The sequence below is a fragment of the Dacryopinax primogenitus genome (assembly GCF_000292625.1).
Source record: "Dacryopinax primogenitus strain DJM-731 SS1 chromosome Unknown DACRYscaffold_25, whole genome shotgun sequence".
In the NCBI taxonomy this organism is placed as follows: Eukaryota; Fungi; Basidiomycota; class Dacrymycetes; order Dacrymycetales; family Dacrymycetaceae; genus Dacryopinax; species Dacryopinax primogenitus.
In genome coordinates, this window is record NW_024467222.1 from 313199 (window position 1) to 333507 (window position 20309).

A 20309-nucleotide genomic window follows, 5' to 3' on the forward strand; every position below is an offset into this window, starting at 1 on the left:
TCTATTCTCCACATTATATGCAACTCGGTCACTGTTTCGGCACGACTGTGACACCAACCCACAGGAGGTCACTACTTCGGCCTTCCTTCGACAAGTGTACGTACCTCCCTCCTCCCTTTGCCGCACACTTGGTCCTCTACGTATCAAACGTCCCCTCCCCTCATAGGCCTCTTTCTAACATCATCCCACAGAAGTGCTTGATTCCCTCCTCCCTCTCTTTAACACGCATAAGTACATTTTTCTCCTTCGGTTCGACCCTTCTGATCATTTCTCATCCAACGACACAGCTCGGGATTCCCTCAGCGGGGACCACAGGCCCCACACACTCCGCATACCCAGTCCATCCTGCCATCGATTCGGTGCGTTCAATAGCACCTCTTACTCTCCCCCTGCCTGGTGACGAGTGGCTCTAGGCGTCTAGGCACGACGACAATGCTCATCATACGTTGCAATCATGGCTCATGTTGCTCCCACTTCCCCGCCGCCTTTTCTTTCCGTATCTCGCCAGCTGCCACAACTCCCCCTTTTTGTGAGTTCTCACAAAAAAGAGGAGTTGTCGCGGCTGGAAATCCTCCATCTCGTTGATGTTCTCCACTACATTCATTATTTGAATGTGGCAACGCTCTGTTGATAAGCATATAACACTCCACATGCTCCTCAATTGTTGCCCCTGTTTTAGACAACATCTTCCGACATGACATACCTCCCTTGTCCTCGCCGCCGACACCTTCGAAACAATAGTCTCGAGTCGACCCCGATCAAGGCCAGCGAATCCCTGCATTCCTTCCATCCCGCCCCTAGCACCTTCACTACTGAGCACCGACTTCTCTAGAAGGGTTCGAGGTCACCCCGACTGATGTACGTATGCGCAACGTCTTCCCCTCGTCGACATTCTTCGAGCAGCGAACGCACAGAAATCCTTGACTCTGCCTTCTTCCCTTCAACAAGTGTATGTACCTGCTTCTTCCTCGCCGTCCCTTTTCTGATCAATTCCTTATACCACACTCGGCTCCCCACACTGTGGTTGGGGGAATTCGTTCTGCATGGACTAACCTCTCGTCCCCCACACACCCTAGTCAACCTCGACGCTGCTCCGGACTATCAACCACCCAGTACGTTCTTGTAATCGCTTCCCTCGAGGTATGATTACTCTTCCAGTGTCCACCGCGACAACTCGCAGTGAGCAACAACTCTTGAAGGTCCTGCTGCTCCGACTTGCCTCCCCCTCGTCCCCTCCCTCGACTGCGTTTCGTCTATATTGGCAACACCATTAACTCCCCCTTCTTTTGGGTGAGTGATTAACAGCCTGTGCCGTTCATTCTAACTGACCAAAACTCGCATTTGGTCTTCCTTGTCTCCAACATACGTCTCCATGACAGCGATTCCCCCGCCTCGGTGATTTGTGTGGGATGACGGTGAATTGCTGCGCTCCTTGCAATGGTCCATCCTCTCTACGATACCGTCTGATAGTATTCACGTGTCAAGATGTTACAGCAACGGTTCCTGGCATGGAGTGCCTCCCCGTCTTCATGAGCGACAGCTCCGACACGGTGTCCCGCCCTTTAAAAGCAATTGAGGCAATTTGTGAGTTCCCCTTGTTCCCATTCCCCCGCTTGGCACCCTCTCCACTCAGTTTACTTTCTCTAGAATCGTTTGAGGGCATGCCGCCATTTACAGACGTATACAACGTCTTTACCGCTCGTCGCCATCACACTGACATCAGCCCATGACACCATGCCCACCTTCCTTCACCAAGTGTAGGTGCCTCCTCTCCTCTGCACTCTTTATTCTCACCTCGCCCTGGTCGTCTCAGCAACGACCCAAAGCGTGGACTACGTGTTCTCGCGCCCCGACACAACTCGCGACCTCCCTCACCGCCTCACAGCATGTCAAGTAAATGACGGGTTCAACAACTCATCGTGACGCTCCCTTCCATATCCATGATTGATCGTACACGGCCCATCAGGTAACAACATTCAGCATGCGTTGACAGAAGTGGCTCATATTCCTTCGACCTCATGGCCTCAGTTGCCATCGCTGGGTATTGTCTCACCTATATGGTTGGCCTCGGCGACTTCCTCCTCTGCTCTGTGAGTCATTCTAGCTTGTATTGTTCGTCCCATCTGACCATGAATCTCCCACGGTCTTCAATCTCGTTGACGTCCTCCACCTTGGGCCGTCCACCGCCACGTTGATCATTTGAATGCGTTAACGATCAAACGATAAGTTCATTGAATTCTCTTCCATTTCTGGCATGCTCCTCATCAGCCCGCCCGTTTTAGGATAGTTCGACTTTTCCGGACATGAAATGCGTCCCCGCCGTCATCACCTACACCTGGGGAACTACATTCTCGAGTCGGATGCAATCAAGGTCTACCGGTGCGCTCCGTCCTTCTGCCTCTAGCTAGTACCTTCTTCGGTCAAACCCACTTCTCTAGAACGATCCGGGGATTACTCTGCCTCTATGCACGACTCTTCCAACAAGGGTATGTACCTTCTCACTGTTCACAAGGCCTTTGCTGCTCATTGCTTTATTTTCTCCACAGGTTCCCCCACGATGAGATGGTGCGCTCCTACCACTCTCTCCTCCCGCGTACTACAGTATCTTATCATCCTTTACTTTCCAGGAACCCTCGGTGATCCTTTTTTGGCACACGGTGCACGTCCCGGTCTTCCGCAGCGACACTTCCGACACTGCATTCTTGATTCGCATGACATTGAGCATTACCGGATGCGTTCTTTCCTTTTCTTTCCTCCTTGGTGCCCTCTCTGATCAGCTTCCATTGGGATCATTTCCCCTCTGCGTTATAAGCAACACTTTCACCGCTCGTCCGCATCATTTTGGAACCAGCTAACAGAAGTACACTATCTGGAACTGTCCTCGCCGTGGACTACTGTCGCCTCGTCCCTTCACGTCCCAACCCCACAAATCGCGACCTCCGTAGTTGCCAACCATATAGTACGTTCAAATTATCAGTCAATTTCCTACCTCTGTCTAGTTACGATCAGTCTCGTCTGCCACCCCCGATAACTCCCACACCCCACCCTCGGATCTCATCCTGCCCCAGCTTTCCGCACTCGCCATCGTCCAATCCGGCTCGCTGTTTTGCTGACTCCAATGATTGCACCCTCTGAGTTGTGAGTGAATCACAGCCCGTATGGTTCATCCCAACTGACGATGATTCGCCTATGACCCGCCGTCTGGCCAACGTTCTCTACCATGACACTGCGTGCTCTTCGATCAAATGTCCTAGATGACTCGGTTCTGTCTTGGACCGTGTCCATGCCTTCCTCAGCGACACGGCCGACACGACCTGCGCGATTCGAGAGCGATTGCGGTCAAAAGTTGAGTCTCTTCCTTCCTCTTCCTCTACTTGCCAGTATCACTACGTGAGAAACATCCGAAGCCCATCGTACGGGTATCAATTTTTTGCCACCACAACTACCAGAAAAATGTTTCTGATTACAGGCGCAGGTAGGCTTATGGGACCCCTCTGCCGGCAGGGTGCGCTTCCCGGCGATAGCGCATGCCTGATAGCAGTTCTGCTTCGTCTATAGGCGACATGTGACCATCGAATGTGAAGAAGTAAGCGCATTTGATTGAGAGTGATTCAGCAGATGGGTGGATGTTAGGGTGATATCAGCTTGCTTGCTCACGCGTGGTATGTGATCGTGACATGAACAGCACATTGATGCTCTTCAGTTGGGCTCGGCTGGGATTGGCACTTGGATGGCTTTGTACGACCCACTGCAGCCTGTGAGCAAGCGACTTCTTGTCGACATCAATCTGCACGGCGGGCGATGTCGGTCGATAATTTTCACTTGCTGCAGTTTTCTCCAGTGTTTTGGTAGGTGTAGATGGTAAAAGTCGGCCGTCGTCGTCGAAGAACAGTTGCAGAAGGATGACCGCCAAGGGGGCAGACCATTCGGCATTGGGGGTGTCGTCTGCCAGTACTACACACGTGGCAGCGACTAGTGATTGCTTGGCGATCAGTACGACCTGGGGTACGATCTCCACGTAAAAGATCGTCTGCGCATGCTTGAGCTTGGGCGGAAGACTGAAGACATAACTATGATGCTCGTTTGCTGGCCTTGTCTGTGATAGTATCGTCACGCAGACCGCGCCATCGGTCATGGTGGGAAGAGGGTACTGGCCGATCAGAAGACGCCCTGAAACAGCTGCTATGGGAGATGTTGGACTAACAATGCACTCCTTATCTGAGCATCGTCCTTCAACGAGACCGTACATGAGCTTTGACAAATCGGCTCTCGCACACTTGTCTAGCTGAGCCTTGTGCCGCCAGTACAGTTCCGGAGTCAGACCTTTAGCCCAGCCCTCCTCATCGTCACCGGCACCTTGGACATATCCCCATCCAGAACCCCACTGGTCCTGGTCAATCCACTGAGCCCTTTCCCCGACTTTTCTGCTTGCTGATAAGCATATGATGGGGTAGAAATCGCACTCGGTCGGAAACGAAGGGAAGGAGGTGCTCTGTGGGTGAATCCAGAATGGCCGGATCGGTTTAGCGAGACCTGGTAATACCAAAGCAGAATCAAGGAGCGAATTTGTAAATACGCCAATGAGACTCGAGATGACTGCATGCTCCGAGGGTGATACTGAGCGAGGTGAGGTGAACAACCAGGTGTCTTGTCCTCGGGGAAACTTAAGGCCAAGGGCGGTGTTGATGACTGCACACCAGATAGGAACGGTCCTTGACAAAGCGTCAGGAAAGAGCTTTCCTCTCCTGGTGGAATCGACAAGTATTATCCCCCCCTGTTCTTTGATGATCGGGATAAGATGCAGGTTTGGCCTGCGCAGCGAAAACTTGTAGTTGTTCGTATGGCCATCCGTCGACTTAAAGTATGCCGGAAGCACGCCTGCTTTCGGCTTCTCTCTTATCAGCTAATTGAGTATCAGGAGGGCGATGCTACTTACAGGGCAATACCATGAGCCACATCGCGCATTTGGCACGACAGCAAGCTCTGGATAATGCTCGTGGACGAGCTGAACGAAGGAGGCATCGACTGCAATAGATCTCAGTCGATTGAAGATATCTCTGGACTGGTTCTTTATTTCACGCTCTTGCGCACGTGCCGAGCTGAGAACCTCCGCTTGTATGTCCTTGATTTCATCTGGGTTACCATTGGATCCACGTTGAGCGTTTGTGTTCCCGGCGTCGGCCTCAGCCTCGGAGTAGAGGGAGGAATGATCACTCATCCCATCGACGTTTTCCTTCACTCGACCCTGATAGGTCGTATATTGAGTAATAAATGTTTGAAGTTGAACGAAATTGCGATCACAGGCAGATGCTGAGGAAGAATCAGCTTCCGTGTCTCAACCTAAGATTTTGCATCTTCGCGGAGTCAGTCTGCTTACCCTCCTTATCCATCATATATGTGACGTCGCTATACAACGACTTCAGTGCAGCTGGAAACGTCTTGAGAAAGTTGAGCACAGCACGCCGTCGATACCCCTGATGGGTACACGGCGTGACTGCTTCACGTCAGATTGAAACCGTTCTTGTTTCTTGTGGCTGGCGGAATTGACATCTGTCGCTTTCCACTCCGACGTGATGGAGTATGTTCTCCATCAAGACTGCAGGGACGCCGTCTCACGCCTATCCACGACAATCCTCTCACAACAGTTACTCCCAGTGCCTTCCAGCCTCACAGAGGCACTGGGGGTTGACGTACACCAAGTGTGTAGAAGACGGTGCAAGGTGCACGGGAACCTGCCAAAGAAAATAAATCTGGTATTGACACATCCAGGGCTAGTATTCCAATAATACTGCCCTGGATCAACAAGTAACTAGTTGAACATGTTACCAGAGAGTTTCAAGCCTGTCGAATTAACCCCATCACTACCTGTCGCAATCAATGTCTTCCTCTCGAAGCTCAACAGCAAGTTACCTTCTGGTCTCGCACTCCAATTCACTACATCTGATCTCTTTCGTACTTGGCTCCTTTGGTGTGCTGTGGAAGAGCTACAGGGCTGGTACAGATGTTTCGTTGATATATTAGATCTCGCAAGCAAAGTGGTACCTGAGCATTAATATTACACCTGTCTAACCTTAATTGAACATGCGCTGCTATACACTTGAACGATAAAATCGACTGCTGGACGGGATGAGATGATAGAAGGTACCAGGACGTATGTGCCAGTTGCGAGTTGAACGTTCCGGATAGCCGCACCAGCAGTCGATTCGCCGAAATCGCCTGAAGTAGCAATTTCTCGTTCTGGTATACTCTCTGTTGAGGGAATATTGAGGAACAGCTTGACCGGACTGCTTGAGCTCGCCGCGCTTAGCTGTAGCCTCGCCCTGCTCTGAATCATTAGATACACCTATGCAAAGAGCATAAGACTTACGTCAATATTGTTGGCTTGTCTAACGTGATCGCGAAGGTCGGAGGGGTTGAGTCTGCACACCTGCAGAGACAGTTGAAAAAGAATTCGAAGACCACACACTGGCTTACCATAGACCAGTCACTCGCTTACTGAACATACCCGCACCTTCTTGCGGAATGGGTTTGATCTCGAACGGATCGGCGCATTCGACTTGGAGTTTATATTGTCCAAGAACACCGGGTTCAAAGGATGAAACAATGACGGTATAGGTTCCCTGCTTGACTGCAACTTCACACAGTCCGAACCCGTAGTTATATGTTCCGGAGTCCTTGACCACCTTGGTAGTTCGCACGCTATAGACAAGGCGTCAGCGTGAGATACGAGCAGAACAAAGATGAACTTGCTCAAATACCCTCACCCCTCCTCCCCACACGATTTGCACGTGTAGCGGGAGGTCCTTCGAGCCGTGTACTGACAGACGCAATTTAGAGTTATTCGTGTTGAGTGCGCAATCGGCTGCAAGCTTTACATCGAGCGCATATTGTGGGTTCCGCATAAAGGTAGGATACCACGCATTGCCTCCGGCGGTAGCGCTTGTGAACACCCCTTCAACCCATTGCGAAAAAGAATACACTTGGGCAGGCTCGCTTATGACAAAAGATGATGAAGAATGGACAGAGAGAGAGTAGGCCGTGTCAACACCCCCAGTTCCGTGTCGGGAGGTGATCACAGACAGCGAGTTCTCCTCGGGCAGGCAAGAAGTGCGAACAAGGACGTGAGGGCTGTCCGTATAAGTCGCCTTGGGCCATGTGTCAGGTTACGACGTTCAGGGTAGAAATGGATACACACCTCCAACGCTGGGCGGCTCACCGACGTTGAATCAGCCTCTGCAGCATGAAACACGTGTCCGGCGATAAAGCATTGATCCTCGTCCTTTCCGGCAGTATGTCGAGATAGCAGTACCCAGACCTCTGTCTCCTCTGCCGAGCCGTTGGGAAAGGAAATGTTATACTGATGATTAGATGCTGTTGATCGATCAGTTGGAAGATATGAAGATTCACACAGGGACGCACTCCACACTTCTTCACCGTCTTGTGCCTTATTCGGCTGCCAGACGCTATTCCTCGATCAGAATGACGACATCCGATCTGTCATTAGACCCACCTGTGTACCACCTCTTTGTGGTCAAAGATACCTGGATCCCAGTTGAGATAAATGCTGTCAAATATCCCGCATACGTGGTCCCATTGCATTCGAATAGGACCGTCTGCCTTCTTAGTATGATAGTCTTGTGAGCAGTTGTCACTGTACCTGAAAACCCCGCCTCGCCACTTGGTCTCTTGCCCCACGGGTTCCACAAATCAATCGTTCTCTCCCTCCCCTCTTCCTCTTCCCGCAGGCCTACAACAGCATACGCATGGAATGGAGTTAGATGATGAGGACCAAACGTCCCAGGAGATCGACCGGTACCGGCGGTCATGAGGACGTGCCCCGCCTGAAAGGCATGAAGGATGCGGTTCCAGGTTTTTTCGCGTTGAAATTTTGCGCTAGAGGGGGGTAAGCGTCATCCAAAGCAGAGGGATGAATGTAATGGAGAAACCTGAAAGAAAAACAGGCATGAGAACTTACTCAGCGATCCGCAGATGCTCGGGTATCCATCCGGTAATCGCGCTATGCGATGTCAGCTGGACACCAAAAATATAGGTGGCCAAAATTTGACATACTGCAGATCGATTGCTCCGTTGCTTCCCTCAAAATCGTACCCTCCCCCAACCTTGAGGTAGGCTTTCTCGAGCAAACTGGGCCAAAGCGCCTTGTTTCCCCTCGTGCTTACGCATAGTAAGCACCCACTCTCTCGTACAGGAAGAAGGGAATCGACAGCAACTCGGCGCGCACAACCATTCAAGATCAGCCTAACCTCATACTGCCCACTTTCGCTCCGTACCGGCGTACCCTGAGAGTCCTGGGGGAATACACAGCATACGCCGAGGTTGGTACCGAATTGGCGGTTGTGGGCCACACAGACGACGAGCGAGGCCACCACGGAACAGTCGGTAATCAGTTCCTGGAAGAGGTCGTTAGGCTCCAAATGGAATGATTGGATGGGGATGTCGGGTTTGATCCAGGTAGACAGGGCGGAATGTTGGGCATCTGAGAGGGGGAGGAGGCCATCAGGGTCTTGGAATGGTTCTGTGGAAGTGCTGGATGCGGCAGAGAGAGAGGCAGACGTCCAGAGAGGATAACGTGTCCCGCCGATCAGGCTTGACCGATCTAGCACTGCTGCCTGGGACTCCTTTGCGAGCCTCGAGCGCGCTACAGGGCCCACGTCCTGTTTGTGCGCTTTGATCTTTTCCGCTCGGTCAAGAGCCCGCTTGGCAAGGAGCTTGTAGCGTGCTTGCTCGGCTGGGGAGAGTATAGGAGATGTAGAAGACGAGGCACGCGTGAGGTGGAGCAGCGTTTGGGCGGAGCAGAGATACAGCCGGAAGGCGGTGTCGTACTGCCCTGAAAGCTCGAGTTGGGCTGCTTTGGTGAGTGCGACCTGGAGGGGTCAGAGGATTGGGGTCTATTCAGAGGAAGAGGATAGGACTCACCTCGGCGGCTTTGCCTTCTTCAGAAGAAGAGGTAGTAACAGCAGAAGAAGGACGAGGTGGCATCCTTTTCCAAAAAAAGGGAGCGGCTAGGGTCCGTACCAGGAAAAGAACATGAGCAAACAGAAATAGGCGCCGCAAAGTTGTTGTAATCAGAGAGAGCCAACAGGAGGGGTAGTAGGGGCGCAGAGTTAGAAACGTTCAACAGGCGCGGTTCAGGCCCAAGCCAAGAGTACAAGAATAAGAACGAGGTTGAGCCACCGTTGCGGGTGGCTATTATAGCTCAGGGTCCGATGAGGGGTTGATGATCAGCTCGGACGCCGGACGTCAGCTGGAGAATAAAGCACGGGTTGAGGGATCGATGATCAATTTTTGTACTAAGATGAGCGGACGCCCGCAAGTGAATTATTGATAAAGCCAAGGTTATGAGAGTGGCTCCAACAATGAGCAGTGAGAAGAAGAAGGTAGTAGTAGTAGTTCGGGGTCCAAGGGGTATCAAGTCCGGCGATTGGTCCGAGCGCGAATAATTTCCTCCGATGCCCCCTCTTCGGAGACAAAGTTCCTAAAATGCCCCTCCGGAGGCAATTGGCCTAAATGCCCCTCTTCTCACATGTGCTGCATATTTGCGCGCGTCATCTTTGTGGCAGTGACAAGAAACTCATAAATGAGAGAGTTTAGGGGTCTTCCAGTAATATTTACATATGGTGTTATCAAGAAATTAGAATATATACTACTAATAAGTAGAGGTGTAATTTGAGGGTTATAATAACAGCAATGTACCAAAATGACTGAGATAGATTTCGCTCTTTGAGTATGCATTTCTTTCTTTACTATAACATCAAAACTTGTGGGACCCCTGAGCTATTTAAAACTATGATTTTCTTTCTCACTGCCACAATGACGACGCGAAGACGCAGCACATGTGAAGAACAGAGGACATTTAGGGCAATTGCCTCCGGAGGGGCATTGTAGGAACTTTGTCTCCGAAGAGGGGGCATCGGAGGAAATTACTCGGACCCGAGCGCCCAAAAGAGAAGGGAAGTTGACTACTATTTTAGGTAGTACTCTGTCCACGGTGTCGGTTCTTGTGCTTCTTTCGTTGATCGGAACACGTGGAACGCACATGGTACAACAGCTTAATTACCTAATCACTTCTTCATTGTCAACTTTCACTTCGCCGTTGTCACCGCTGTCATTCATCACCACACTCTGCGATGCCTCTCCCTCAAGCAGGCCCTTCGACACCGAACCCGCCAACCTCTCCCATCGTTCAAGCTGCCCGACAACCTACACCCCCTCCCCCAGACGATCCCGAAATACGGGTGGAGGACGTCTTGCCGCCGTCATATTTTGAACAGTTGCCACCCACATCCCCAATGGAGGCAGCTATGAATCCGGTAACGGGAACAGTAATAGGAGCAGAAGGAATGGGAGTCCTGTCGCAAGGGGCGGGGAGGACGGTAGTACACTCCCATGGGGATCCACAAGGACCGTCCGTCTTCCCAGGTCCAAATGCCTCCCGCTCCAACGAACACCTCGACGATGACGATGACTATGATTACGATTACGACAGCGCTTCAGATGTCAGTTTCGCAACTACACCTGCACTAACACACGACGATGGTACCGCATCACTCGAGAGCCGCAGCGTTCGGAGCGCGAGCCCGGCACGGAGTGTGTACTCGCTTACGAGCAGCTTGAGGGAGCGGGCGTTCAGAGAGGTCCATGGGAGGAGCGTCAATGCGCATAGTGACGTGTACCTACTGCCCGCAGATGACGAGGAGACAACCGTGCGTGTCCGGTCTCTGATCTTGCCCAGGCGGGCGAGTACTGATGCGCTCGTCCGTCTATAGCGTCTTGATGCCCAACATCATATGCTCAAGCGGTTGGTGCCGGGTATCCTTGGCCCTATCGACGAAGTGCTGGCCGACGAGCCCGGAAAGCAAAAGTGTGTCCTCGACCTCGGCACGGGCAGCGCTATTTGGGCGATCGAAGTTGCAAACGACTACCCGCACGTGGAGGTCGTAGGCGTGGACTTGGCCCCGATGCAGAGTCGAGAGTTCCCGCCAAATTGTAGAGTCGAAGTGGATGACATCAACTTGGGAATGCCGCATTTTTATGGGCAGTTTGATCTTGTTCATGCGAGACTTATCTCCTCTGGCGTATGCGTCCCCATCTGCGGCAAGTACGGTTGCTGAACGTGATTACAGATCAAAGACTATTGCGGTCTGATTCACGAGATTGCCCGCGTACTTCGGCCAGGCGGTATGGTCCTCATCGAAGAATGGGATTTCCGAATGTACCGTTCTGTGAACGGGCAAGACGGGCCTACTGCATGCTACGAGCTCGCCCCTCCCAGCACAGAAGAAAAGCCGGCCTGGTCCGCGCTGGCAGAATGGCTGAACTTGCTTGGCAAAGCTGTCAGGCAGAGAGGGGGCGATCTGGATGCGGCAGCATTTGTGAACGCGTGGGTGAAGCAGCATGGACAGTTTGAGGATGTCGGCGCCCAGGACGTGTGGATCGCGAGTCAGCCGCATTTCACGGGTGAACCCCTCCGTCTGCTATCTATCATCACAAGCTAACCTCTTCGGCTATCATAGGTAAAGATCGTTGGGCACGTTTTCGGAACGAATGCGCGGTGTTGATGCGCGCGGATTCGAAACTCTTCTTGAGGGCTGGCGTACCTCTCCTACGGTCGTACACGGACGATCACGCGTATGTGGATGAGCTCATCCGGCAAGCGGAGGGGGAGATGGATGATTGCGTAAAGCATCAGTATTGCAGAGTGCAATGCACGTGGGCCAGGCTGAAGCAGCCCGATAATTGAGAGAGAGTCCGAACAGGGGAACTCGCATTGCGGCGTGGCAAAAAGGAGGCGATCAGGACGAACGAACCATTCCACGGCCGCGCACGACGAACGGCAATTGTATACGACCCATGCAGGTCGATTTACCCAGGTCTGTTTTCTTGGCAACAAACTATATTTCTAGTGCAAGTAATTTTATCCCCCATCTCAGACACGCAGATGAAATTATACTCTAACCACCCTGTACCATGTTACAGTAATAATCCACATCTCATCTCTGTGCTCGCCCGAGCCCAGCATGTGGCGACTGACTAGGAGCTGTACTTGTTGCACGCTCCCAAATTTGGGATAGATTGTCCGTATTACCGCTCCAGTGGCCGCGTGGAGAGCGCAATGTGACTAGATCGGGAGATCCCATCACTGGATATGGACGATATGGACCGTGGTATCCAATGCTGTCAGGAAGCCTTTCACTCCTCGTGCTCAGGAGAATGCTGCTTATCACGTACAGGCCTGGGCACACGACGCCGGTTCGGTGGCTAGGCCGGGCGCGTAGACATGATCGGATTCAGTACTGCTAACCTTACTCAGTAAAGCCAGGGCCCTCAAGCGAGAAGGATACTCAAGCACCTCTCATGTAACCTCACAGCCATCGGGAAGTTCTATTTACTGAATTTGGTCATTTGCCGAACCTAGGCTTGTGCTTCGGGGCGTGATAGATTTAGACTGGTGGATTCCGTGCGTCACGAGGTAGTGCGGTATGTCAGGTGTCGAGCAGTCTGAAAGTCTGCTTCGCCCCCGGTCCCCCGGGAAAGGAAGGGAAACCCCTGCTTCGGAGTGCGGGTATGAGGCGGGTGGACGACGGCGTGGGAGTAATGGTTATCTGCATTGACTGTCCCTTGCTGGTCCCACCTTTGCACGTCATATTGATCAGTCTGATCATGCGATAAACTGGGATAAGAGCACTAATGAGCAGGTAATCACCGAAATAACGCCTACTCTGACCGGAAACCCTTCAGAATTCATAGAAGGAAGCATGGAAGGGGTAATGTCCATGTGTGCTTTGATTAAGTACTCTCGTTCCTTGCACAGGGTCGGAACTGTCGGTCACCTCATTAAGTAAAGAAAGGGCTCTCTGATCATTTGCTGTCGTCGCTGTGTACAACTCACGCTGTCCAATCTACACATGGACAACCGTGCATCCGCTGGTCGGCTGCACCGGCAAGGTATTTCATGTACCAAAACTTACGTGACATTTAACGCCGTTCCTTTTCCAGAAAAGGACTTTGCCGCATTTGCCTGCGGGCATCCGGGGTATTTAAGGTCACATCCTCAGCAGAGTGTTGGCCCCCAATCTCGAAAGGACCGAACGATACCCATCAACTCTGAAGGAAATCACCTACCAGGATGACTGCTGTCGCTCAGCCTCCCTCTTCTCTCTCGCACCTGCATAAGGACGTACCGTCCTCGGCGATCGACAAGGAACCTGCCACCGATACCCCACACAATAGCCACCCCGCTCAGTCGACGACCTCCGATGTCAAGCCAGGCATCGCCTACCTCTGGACGGCAGACGACGGGGAGAACCACCGTCTAGACCAGCAGCACCACATGCTCACCGACATCGGCTGGTCCGGAGTACCCTACCTCGGTCCAGTCTCTTCAGTCCTAGGCGAGAAAGGCGAAGGGAAAGCTGTGCTGGACCTGGGCACGGGGAGCGGGATTTGGGCTATTGATCTTGCTCTGAGGTTTCCGGAGGCGAGGGTGCTTGGGGTAGACTTGGCACCAAAGATGCGGTGAGCCCGTTTTCTCGTTCGCGGCTTGAGTGGAAACTGACGTGCGATGAGGACAGACCGACCCCGGATAACTGTAAGCTCGCGGTGCACGATATCAACTCCGGGTTAGCGCACCTGAACGGCCAGTTTGATTATGTGCACACCAGACTCATCTCTTCCGGAGTGCGTGTTTCTAGTTCTCACTATTCCCGACCGCTGATCGAGCGCTGCAGATCCATGACTACCCCTTAATGCTCTCCCGCATCAACACTCTTCTTCGACCCGGTGGTCTGGTCGAGCTTGCCGAATGGGATTTCCGGATCTACGACGCCGACCACCGTCCTGTCCCGCTCGCCCCTCGCGGGGAACCGGGGCACAGCTGGGTCGCAGAGTGGCTCTGGTCCCTTCGGGAGATGGGGGTGGAGAGAGGGGGACATATGGATGCGGCGACCTTTATGGGAGAGTGGTTGAGGAGCAGCGGTGTCTGGGAAGACGTGGGCGGAAACGATACCTGGATTGCTATCTCTGCTCCTACGGGAGGGACGTCCACTACCTCTCCCTCTCACTGTCAAGATCAATATGCTGAGGCTGATGCTACAGATAATGAAGAGGAAGAAGCATACAACACTCGCATGTGGGAACGCATGAAGGAGGATGCGAAGGGCTTTGCTGCCGCTGCCCGTCCTGCCATGGCGAGGAAGATGGATCCAGAGAAGCTAGATGAGCTGATATCGGGTCTTGAGCGTGAGGTGGAGAAAGGTACGACGCCGCGGTTTGCGAGGTTACAGGTTGTTTGGGCGAGGAAACCGATGGTCACCCCTGCTTCGTCAGTATAGGAAGGGGAAAAAGAGAGAAGCCAGAGTTGAGCGCTGCGAAAGCCTCACTCGCGGAAGTGAAATATCTTTGTTCTTATTTACTGATATATTCTTTGAGCGCCGTTAATGCGGCGCTAGATGTCCTTTTACGAGTTGGACACGCCCCGAACAGTGGAATGGGACACATCTGAAGAAGCAAAGTGGCAGTGTTCATAAGGCTTCTAGCGCAGAAGTGTGTACTGCATCAGAATTCAATTCTCTGTCATTATGTCCACCATTTCTATGTTATATCTCTTGCTTTATAACCATGGCAACTCTCTTGGTTCTTAGTGGCAGTACGTCCACGGGCGGTTCTTGTCGGGAATAACGACAGGGTCTATGATGAGCATAGGAGTATTGCCGGTAAGAAGTTTCATTACCGCGGTCATTCATTAATATTCTGTGGGGTAACCTGCTTACCGTATCATCCCCAGCAAACATACTCTTTGCTTCTACTTTCATTCTCTTGTTGGTCAACTAATGTTTCGCTCTTCCGCATTTCTAACGCGTCTATGTCCTCGACGGTTAACCGGTAGGCACCAAGGTCCATCTAAGGCCGTACGATGGATGAGTGTCCACCCGGAGGAGCCTGAGGAAACTACGTTGAAAGTTGGTGCGTCTCAACAGTCATGCTGCAGTAGAATGACACTAATCGGCTATTCCAGCTCGCAATAAAGTGACCATTCAGCATCTGCACCACCTACGTGCTCAAAATATACCTATCACTATGCTCACCGCGTACGACTACCCCTCCGCTCGTCGGACCGAGCACGGCGACATCGACATCTGCCTCGTTGGTGACAGCCTGGCACAGGTTGCGCTGGGATACGACAGCACCACTCGTCTGACTCTGGACGAGATGCTCTATCATTGTCGTGCGGTCGCTCGTGGGGCAAAGAACCCACTGCTCGTCGCAGACATGCCTTTCGGCACTTACCAACTCGGACCGAGGGATGCACTCGACGCGGCAGTACGGATGGTGAGGGAAGGCATGATGGAGGGCGTCAAGCTCGAGGGAGGCGAGGAGATCCTCGACACAGTGCGAGTGCTGACAGGGCTTGGGATCCCCGTGATGGGTCATATCGGACTGCTGCCGCAAAGACACGCCAGCCTGTCGGGGTACAAGGTCCAGGGGAAGAACGTCGAAGACGCTCTGTCGATCGCACGAGCAGCGAAAGCACTCGAGCAGGCGGGAGCGTTCTCCATCGTCCTCGAAGCCATTCCCAGCCCTCTAGCAGCACACATCACCTCCTCCCTGCACATACCCACAATCGGCATTGGTGCCGGAGCACAGTGCTCCGGACAAGTGCTGGTACAGGATGATGCTCTTTCTGTCTGGAGTGCGGGACACAAAGCTAAATTTGTCCGTCGGTTTGCCCAAGTTGGACAAGAGGCACAGCGAGGAGTGGACGGGTATGCAAGGGCGGTGAGAAGCGGCGATTTCCCTGCAGACGAGGAGGGTTATGGGATGTCTGAGTCAGTATTCGACAAGTTCAAAGACGCGTTGGGGAAGGAAGGAGAGAGCAGCATGATGGCCACGAGCTAGTAAAAATAGGATCGGATAGACAGCATGGAATAGAAGTCAGCGAATGTGGAAAAATATCTAGGATGTTAGCTATAACTTATTCTTCTCATCTCAGACGCTCAGTCTTGTGGCCCCCTGTATTGCCATGCTATCACAAAACGGCTCTCACCGCCCATAACGATGTGAAAGAGAACGCGTTTGACATCACATAAGCGCCCATACGCGCCCAGGTTTGCGGGCGCGTGACTGGCTCAGCAGCGAGCGCGAAAGAAGGCGCCATCTCTTTGTCATCGCATCACCGCTCCCATTTTCCGCGAGGGTGCTTTCCTGGTTCTTTATTGCGTAGAGCTGCAGTGTCCAGCAATGCGCTCCTATTTGCAAAGCGGCCGTCTCGCTTCACCATCGGTAGTTCGTAAATCCGACAGTTCAACCTTTTCGGACCCGTTCGTCACCTAGTCAACCTTCTCCTCTCCGTCGGATCAATTCTAGCGAGCGCATGTGGTGCCCTTATTCTTGTTCTGAAGAGTCCGGTTCACAATGAAAGAAGCGCCAGCACAACACGGAGGTTATTTTCCTGCGCACAGACGCACGTACTGCGAGAGCTACACATGTCCTCGAAAGGCAATTCGGCAGGCGGTAGCCGAGAACGTCTAGAACCAGCAGAGGATACGGCTCCTTTTGAGATGGTTCTGCTCCCAACTCGGGCGGTATTATCGTTATCTCTGCTCCTGATGGAGTTACGCAGGTAGCAAGGCTATCGCAGTCATTTGGGAACGTTGATTTTTGTATCGCATTGTCCATCATTCTATGTCCCAGAAGGAAATTTAATGGCTTCCCTTTTTCATGCACAACGACTCGTAACAATCGAGAAGACACATGCAGAACATTATTCACCCTGTTCCCATCCCTTGTGCAGGAGCGCTTTGCTCCAGTTTCGGTACCATCTGAATGGATAGCGGACCGGGCTTGTGGTGCCCAAACAGAAAGGTAGGGCGTGTACTCCGCTTCTAAGCGCTCGCAGGGTTTATTCGCAAGAGAGAACGCACGTTCTAGAGATGTGCGCAAGCTCTTGCTGTTCTCCCACTTCAGTGCGAAGAGTATATATTGGCCACTCCAATCCCAGACAATGCACTGTAAATCACCCAACTTCATCTCCTTTGCACCTGTTGCTACTCTCACGAGGAGGATTCTAAAATGTTCACCGCCATCCGACCCATAACAAATTCTTTCACCGTCAAACTTGCAACCGGCCAAGGTGGTGTATGGACCAGTGTTCGACGGATGAGTGTTCGGCCTGAAGCTCCGTCACCGGAACGAGCTGGTAATTATATCTTCCCTGTGTCGAAAGCAGCATACCGATGTATCATTGCAGACCGAAAGAAAGTCACTCTTCAGCACTTGCGCCAGTTGCATGCCACTCGTACGGCTATTACAATGCTCACTGTGTACAGCTATCCTTCTGCTCGGCGTGCAGATCAAGCAGATATCGACATCTGCTTCGTGGGCGACAGTCTCGCACAAGTTGCACTTGGTCACGACAACACCACACGCCTCACGCTCGATGAAATGCTGCATCACTGCCGAGCAGTCGCACGCGGTGCCAAAAGACCGCTCCTTCTTGGAGATATGCTTTTCGGCTAATACCAGCTTGGCGTGAAAGAAGCCCTCGCAACGGCAGTGAGGCTGGTGAAGGAAGGCGACATGGAAGCAGTTAAGCTCGAAGGAGGAGATGAAGTTGTTGACGTGGTTCGCGCCATCACAGCGGCCGGAATTCCGGTGATGGGGCACATAGGCCTCACACCACAGAAGCATACCAGCCTCTCCGGATATAAGGTCCAGGGCAGGAACGCTCAAGACGCGCTATCGATCGCACGCTCGGCCAAGGCATTGGAAGACGCAGGCGTGTTTGCGATTGTTCTCGAGGCGATTCCGAGCCTATTAGCGGAAGAGATTACCGGCTCGCTCCGCGTCCCGACTATTGGCATCGGAGCAGGTATGCGGTGTTCCGGGCAGGTACTTGTACAGGACGATGCGCTGGGTGTGTGGGGTGGTGGCCGCAAGCCCAAGTTCGTTCGTCGCTTCGCCCAGGTGGGAGAAGAAGCTTTGAAGGGTGTCGAGGCATCCGCCATGGCTGTCAGGAAAGGCCAGTTCCCAGCAGACGAGGAAGCGCACACCATGCCTCAGGACGAGCTGAACAAGTTCAAAGACGTGTGGGGATCGGAGCGGACAGGAATGATGATGATCTAAGATGATGATAGACGTCCTTCAATTGTAGTCTTCGAATAGGAACGATTGACCAATAAGAGCGCTCGCTTGAGGCGGGTTCCTGTTCCGCCTAATCTATGTTTCTCAACCACCACTAATTATTCTTTCCCACGCGTTTCCTCCCTTTTCTCGCCGATACCGGACTTGAGCTAGTTCCCCTTCTGCACTGGTCGAGACGTAGCGACGTGTTTCATGTAGGATAATTGACGTCAATTCAATCGTGGGTGCTGCTGTGCACCATTGGGTGATTGTATGGGCGTAATCGTCTGCTAAGGCGGACATGGGATTGTAGAGGTAGAAGATTATGTCTTCAAGCTTTTGGAGCTTTCTTAGCGCTTCAGCAGTCTGCGTTGAGGTAAACCAGTCTCTCATCTACGAAGGATTCTTGTCAGCATAGCAGTAATGTCTGTGAATGTTACAAACATGAGTACCTGTCGACTCGTATCCTCGGCTTCCGCGTCCTCTGTTGTAATGAGCAAGAGTGTCAAATGTGGCAAATAATGGGCGATAAGGGTGAATAGTTCCGGTGTCCAAACGTGAATCCTGGCGATAAGGTATCGAACAGGCACCGTCGACCTCTCCAAGAAAGGCAAACAAGCCAAGACTTGCCCATTGTCTATAACTCCATCTAGGAACAGGCTACAAACGACCACCGGACGACCAGGAACGAGCGACACAGCCGCGCTGTAGGGACCATTAAGATACTGGAGATTTGGAAGCACATCAGAGCTGAGACTAAAAGATAAAGGACCAGCAACAGCAACAAAGTTAAAGTTCGAGCCATGAATTGATAGACCCTGCAGATACCGTTGCTGAGCCAGGAATGGGACGTGCTTGAGGAGCGAATTGCCGATCTCCATTGCACGAAGCTCAAACGTACAAGAGCAGAGGTTGTGGTAGTACCACGCTGGCAGTACGTCGTCCAGAGAAAATGCGTTTACGTCCCAAAGAAAGCTCTTGAGCGCAGTCAGGCGACGCATGGTTCGGAAGAATAAGCGTGTATAGGCGGAGAGAAACATTCCTTCGTCGACCTGCAGGGCGTGGAACAAAAAAGAGAGTAGTCCCAGCCTCTTCACGCGGACTGCAAGGTCCGGGCGATGCAAAATGGAGCGGCAGAAGCAAATGGCAGCGAACTTCGTCTTGAGCTGGCCCACGTCGGTGAACAGCTCCTTTTGGGCTATTCCACCAATTTTCTTGTTCACAAAACATAGAGATTTGAGATCGCATCGCCTCGTGACTTCTGCAACGATATCTTCCAGCAGCTCGAAAGGAAGTGAGAGGATCATTGGTGACTTGACCGTTTGCCGTGAGTGCGCGTTGACAAAATGGATGTTATGTATAGCGTTTTGGTCAGGGCAGCACATACGAGTTTTGGGGCAGGGTCCTCTGGACTCTGGACTCTGGACTCTGGACGGGGTACGTGGCAGTGTTTTTTGCTTACTGTACATATCTTACTCAGCTGACATAATATTATTCCATTGTACTCCTACATTATGTACATTGTCACTGGTTATCTACTATACCTGATGAATGGCACCAGTCACACTCATTGTTGTCCAACCAGCTGAGCTCACTGCCAATCCACTGCCCCTTGCTGACTCCTCCCTCCCTCAACTCCCCTCCCCTCCTCTCCTCATACCAACTCCCCCACCCACCATGTTACTCCTTGACCTCATTTGCCAGCTTTCAGCAGCACACAAGTCCGTGCCGCAACTCACTGTCCAGCAAGCCCTCCTCTTCATCACCCTCTGCCAGCACCTCCAAATGCTCATTGCCTGGCAAGAATTCTCTGGCATCGAACACCTCAACACTCCCCTGGCTGCGATACTGAACATGGTCACAGCTTTCCTCTCCAATTCACTCAGGCTCCCACCAGGGCACATTCTTGTCCTCTGGCAAGCTCTTCAGTGGACTGCTTGGACACCTGACAGGGATCCTACGTGTCCTACTGGCCCTCTGGTAGATCCCCTCCCTTTCTTTGCATGCTTTGTGCAGAAATACAACCTTGGTGAGCTCCTCCTTTCATTCCCCTTATCTCCCATTCATCTATATACTACTAGGCATCAAACATTTCTACCCCCCAACCCAAATATGCCTTAGGGATGCCTGTCCCCACCATGTTTGCACTGGCATGCATGTGTTAGGGCAAC

At 52.3% G+C, this 20309-nt stretch overlaps 7 protein-coding genes across 7 annotated transcripts; 5 read left to right on the forward strand and 2 right to left on the reverse strand.

Annotated features, from left to right (window-relative positions):
• The first annotated feature begins 529 nt into the window (after positions 1 to 529).
• On the forward strand, positions 530 to 3418 carry DACRYDRAFT_25396 (uncharacterized protein). The gene is given in 13 exon segments (XM_040774143.1): positions 530 to 949; positions 1077 to 1170; positions 1188 to 1290; positions 1380 to 1584; positions 1648 to 1757; positions 1814 to 1965; positions 2023 to 2090; positions 2145 to 2226; positions 2283 to 2379; positions 2439 to 2486; positions 2547 to 2565; positions 2628 to 3138; positions 3255 to 3418. 4 exon segments carry the CDS (start codon positions 2309 to 2311, stop codon positions 2853 to 2855), a joined length of 366 nt encoding a protein of 121 aa, XP_040623852.1. The 5' UTR covers positions 530 to 949; positions 1077 to 1170; positions 1188 to 1290; positions 1380 to 1584; positions 1648 to 1757; positions 1814 to 1965; positions 2023 to 2090; positions 2145 to 2226; positions 2283 to 2308; the 3' UTR covers positions 2856 to 3138; positions 3255 to 3418.
• Positions 3419 to 4246: 828 nt separating this feature from the next.
• Positions 4247 to 5218, reverse strand: DACRYDRAFT_59909 (initiator tRNA phosphoribosyl transferase; the record flags this gene model as incomplete). Its single annotated transcript, XM_040775591.1, has 2 exons — positions 4247 to 4888; positions 4937 to 5218. Coding segments are annotated over 2 exons (924 nt in total), but the record flags the coding sequence as incomplete, so codon positions are not given.
• Positions 5219 to 6470: 1252 nt separating this feature from the next.
• Positions 6471 to 6971, reverse strand: DACRYDRAFT_59843 (uncharacterized protein; the record flags this gene model as incomplete). The annotated part of the gene is made up of 2 exons (XM_040775589.1): positions 6471 to 6683; positions 6747 to 6971. Coding segments are annotated over 2 exons (438 nt in total), but the record flags the coding sequence as incomplete, so codon positions are not given.
• Positions 6972 to 10361: 3390 nt separating this feature from the next.
• On the forward strand, positions 10362 to 11761 carry DACRYDRAFT_59724 (S-adenosyl-L-methionine-dependent methyltransferase; the record flags this gene model as incomplete). The annotated part of the gene is made up of 4 exons (XM_040775582.1): positions 10362 to 10724; positions 10788 to 11096; positions 11145 to 11490; positions 11541 to 11761. 4 exons carry the CDS (start codon positions 10362 to 10364, stop codon positions 11759 to 11761), a joined length of 1239 nt encoding a protein of 412 aa, XP_040623855.1.
• A 1562-nt stretch (positions 11762 to 13323) lies between these two features.
• Positions 13324 to 14493, forward strand: DACRYDRAFT_25399 (uncharacterized protein). The gene is made up of 4 exons (XM_040774144.1): positions 13324 to 13536; positions 13593 to 13698; positions 13749 to 14055; positions 14116 to 14493. Exons 1-4 carry the CDS (start codon positions 13532 to 13534, stop codon positions 14349 to 14351), a joined length of 654 nt encoding a protein of 217 aa, XP_040623856.1. The 5' UTR covers positions 13324 to 13531; the 3' UTR covers positions 14352 to 14493.
• A 554-nt stretch (positions 14494 to 15047) lies between these two features.
• Positions 15048 to 15920, forward strand: DACRYDRAFT_25400 (ketopantoate hydroxymethyltransferase). Its single transcript, XM_040774145.1, has one exon. It carries the CDS (start codon positions 15097 to 15099, stop codon positions 15913 to 15915), a length of 819 nt encoding a protein of 272 aa, XP_040623857.1. The 5' UTR covers positions 15048 to 15096; the 3' UTR covers positions 15916 to 15920.
• Positions 15921 to 17088: 1168 nt separating this feature from the next.
• DACRYDRAFT_91905 (ketopantoate hydroxymethyltransferase) lies at positions 17089 to 19164 on the forward strand (the record flags this gene model as incomplete). The annotated part of the gene is made up of 4 exons (XM_040777031.1): positions 17089 to 17215; positions 17267 to 17481; positions 17542 to 18102; positions 19150 to 19164. The coding sequence occupies 4 exons, from the start codon at positions 17089 to 17091 to the stop codon at positions 19162 to 19164; spliced, it is 918 nt and encodes a 305-aa protein (XP_040623858.1).
• Between the last annotated feature and the right edge of the window lie 1145 nt (positions 19165 to 20309).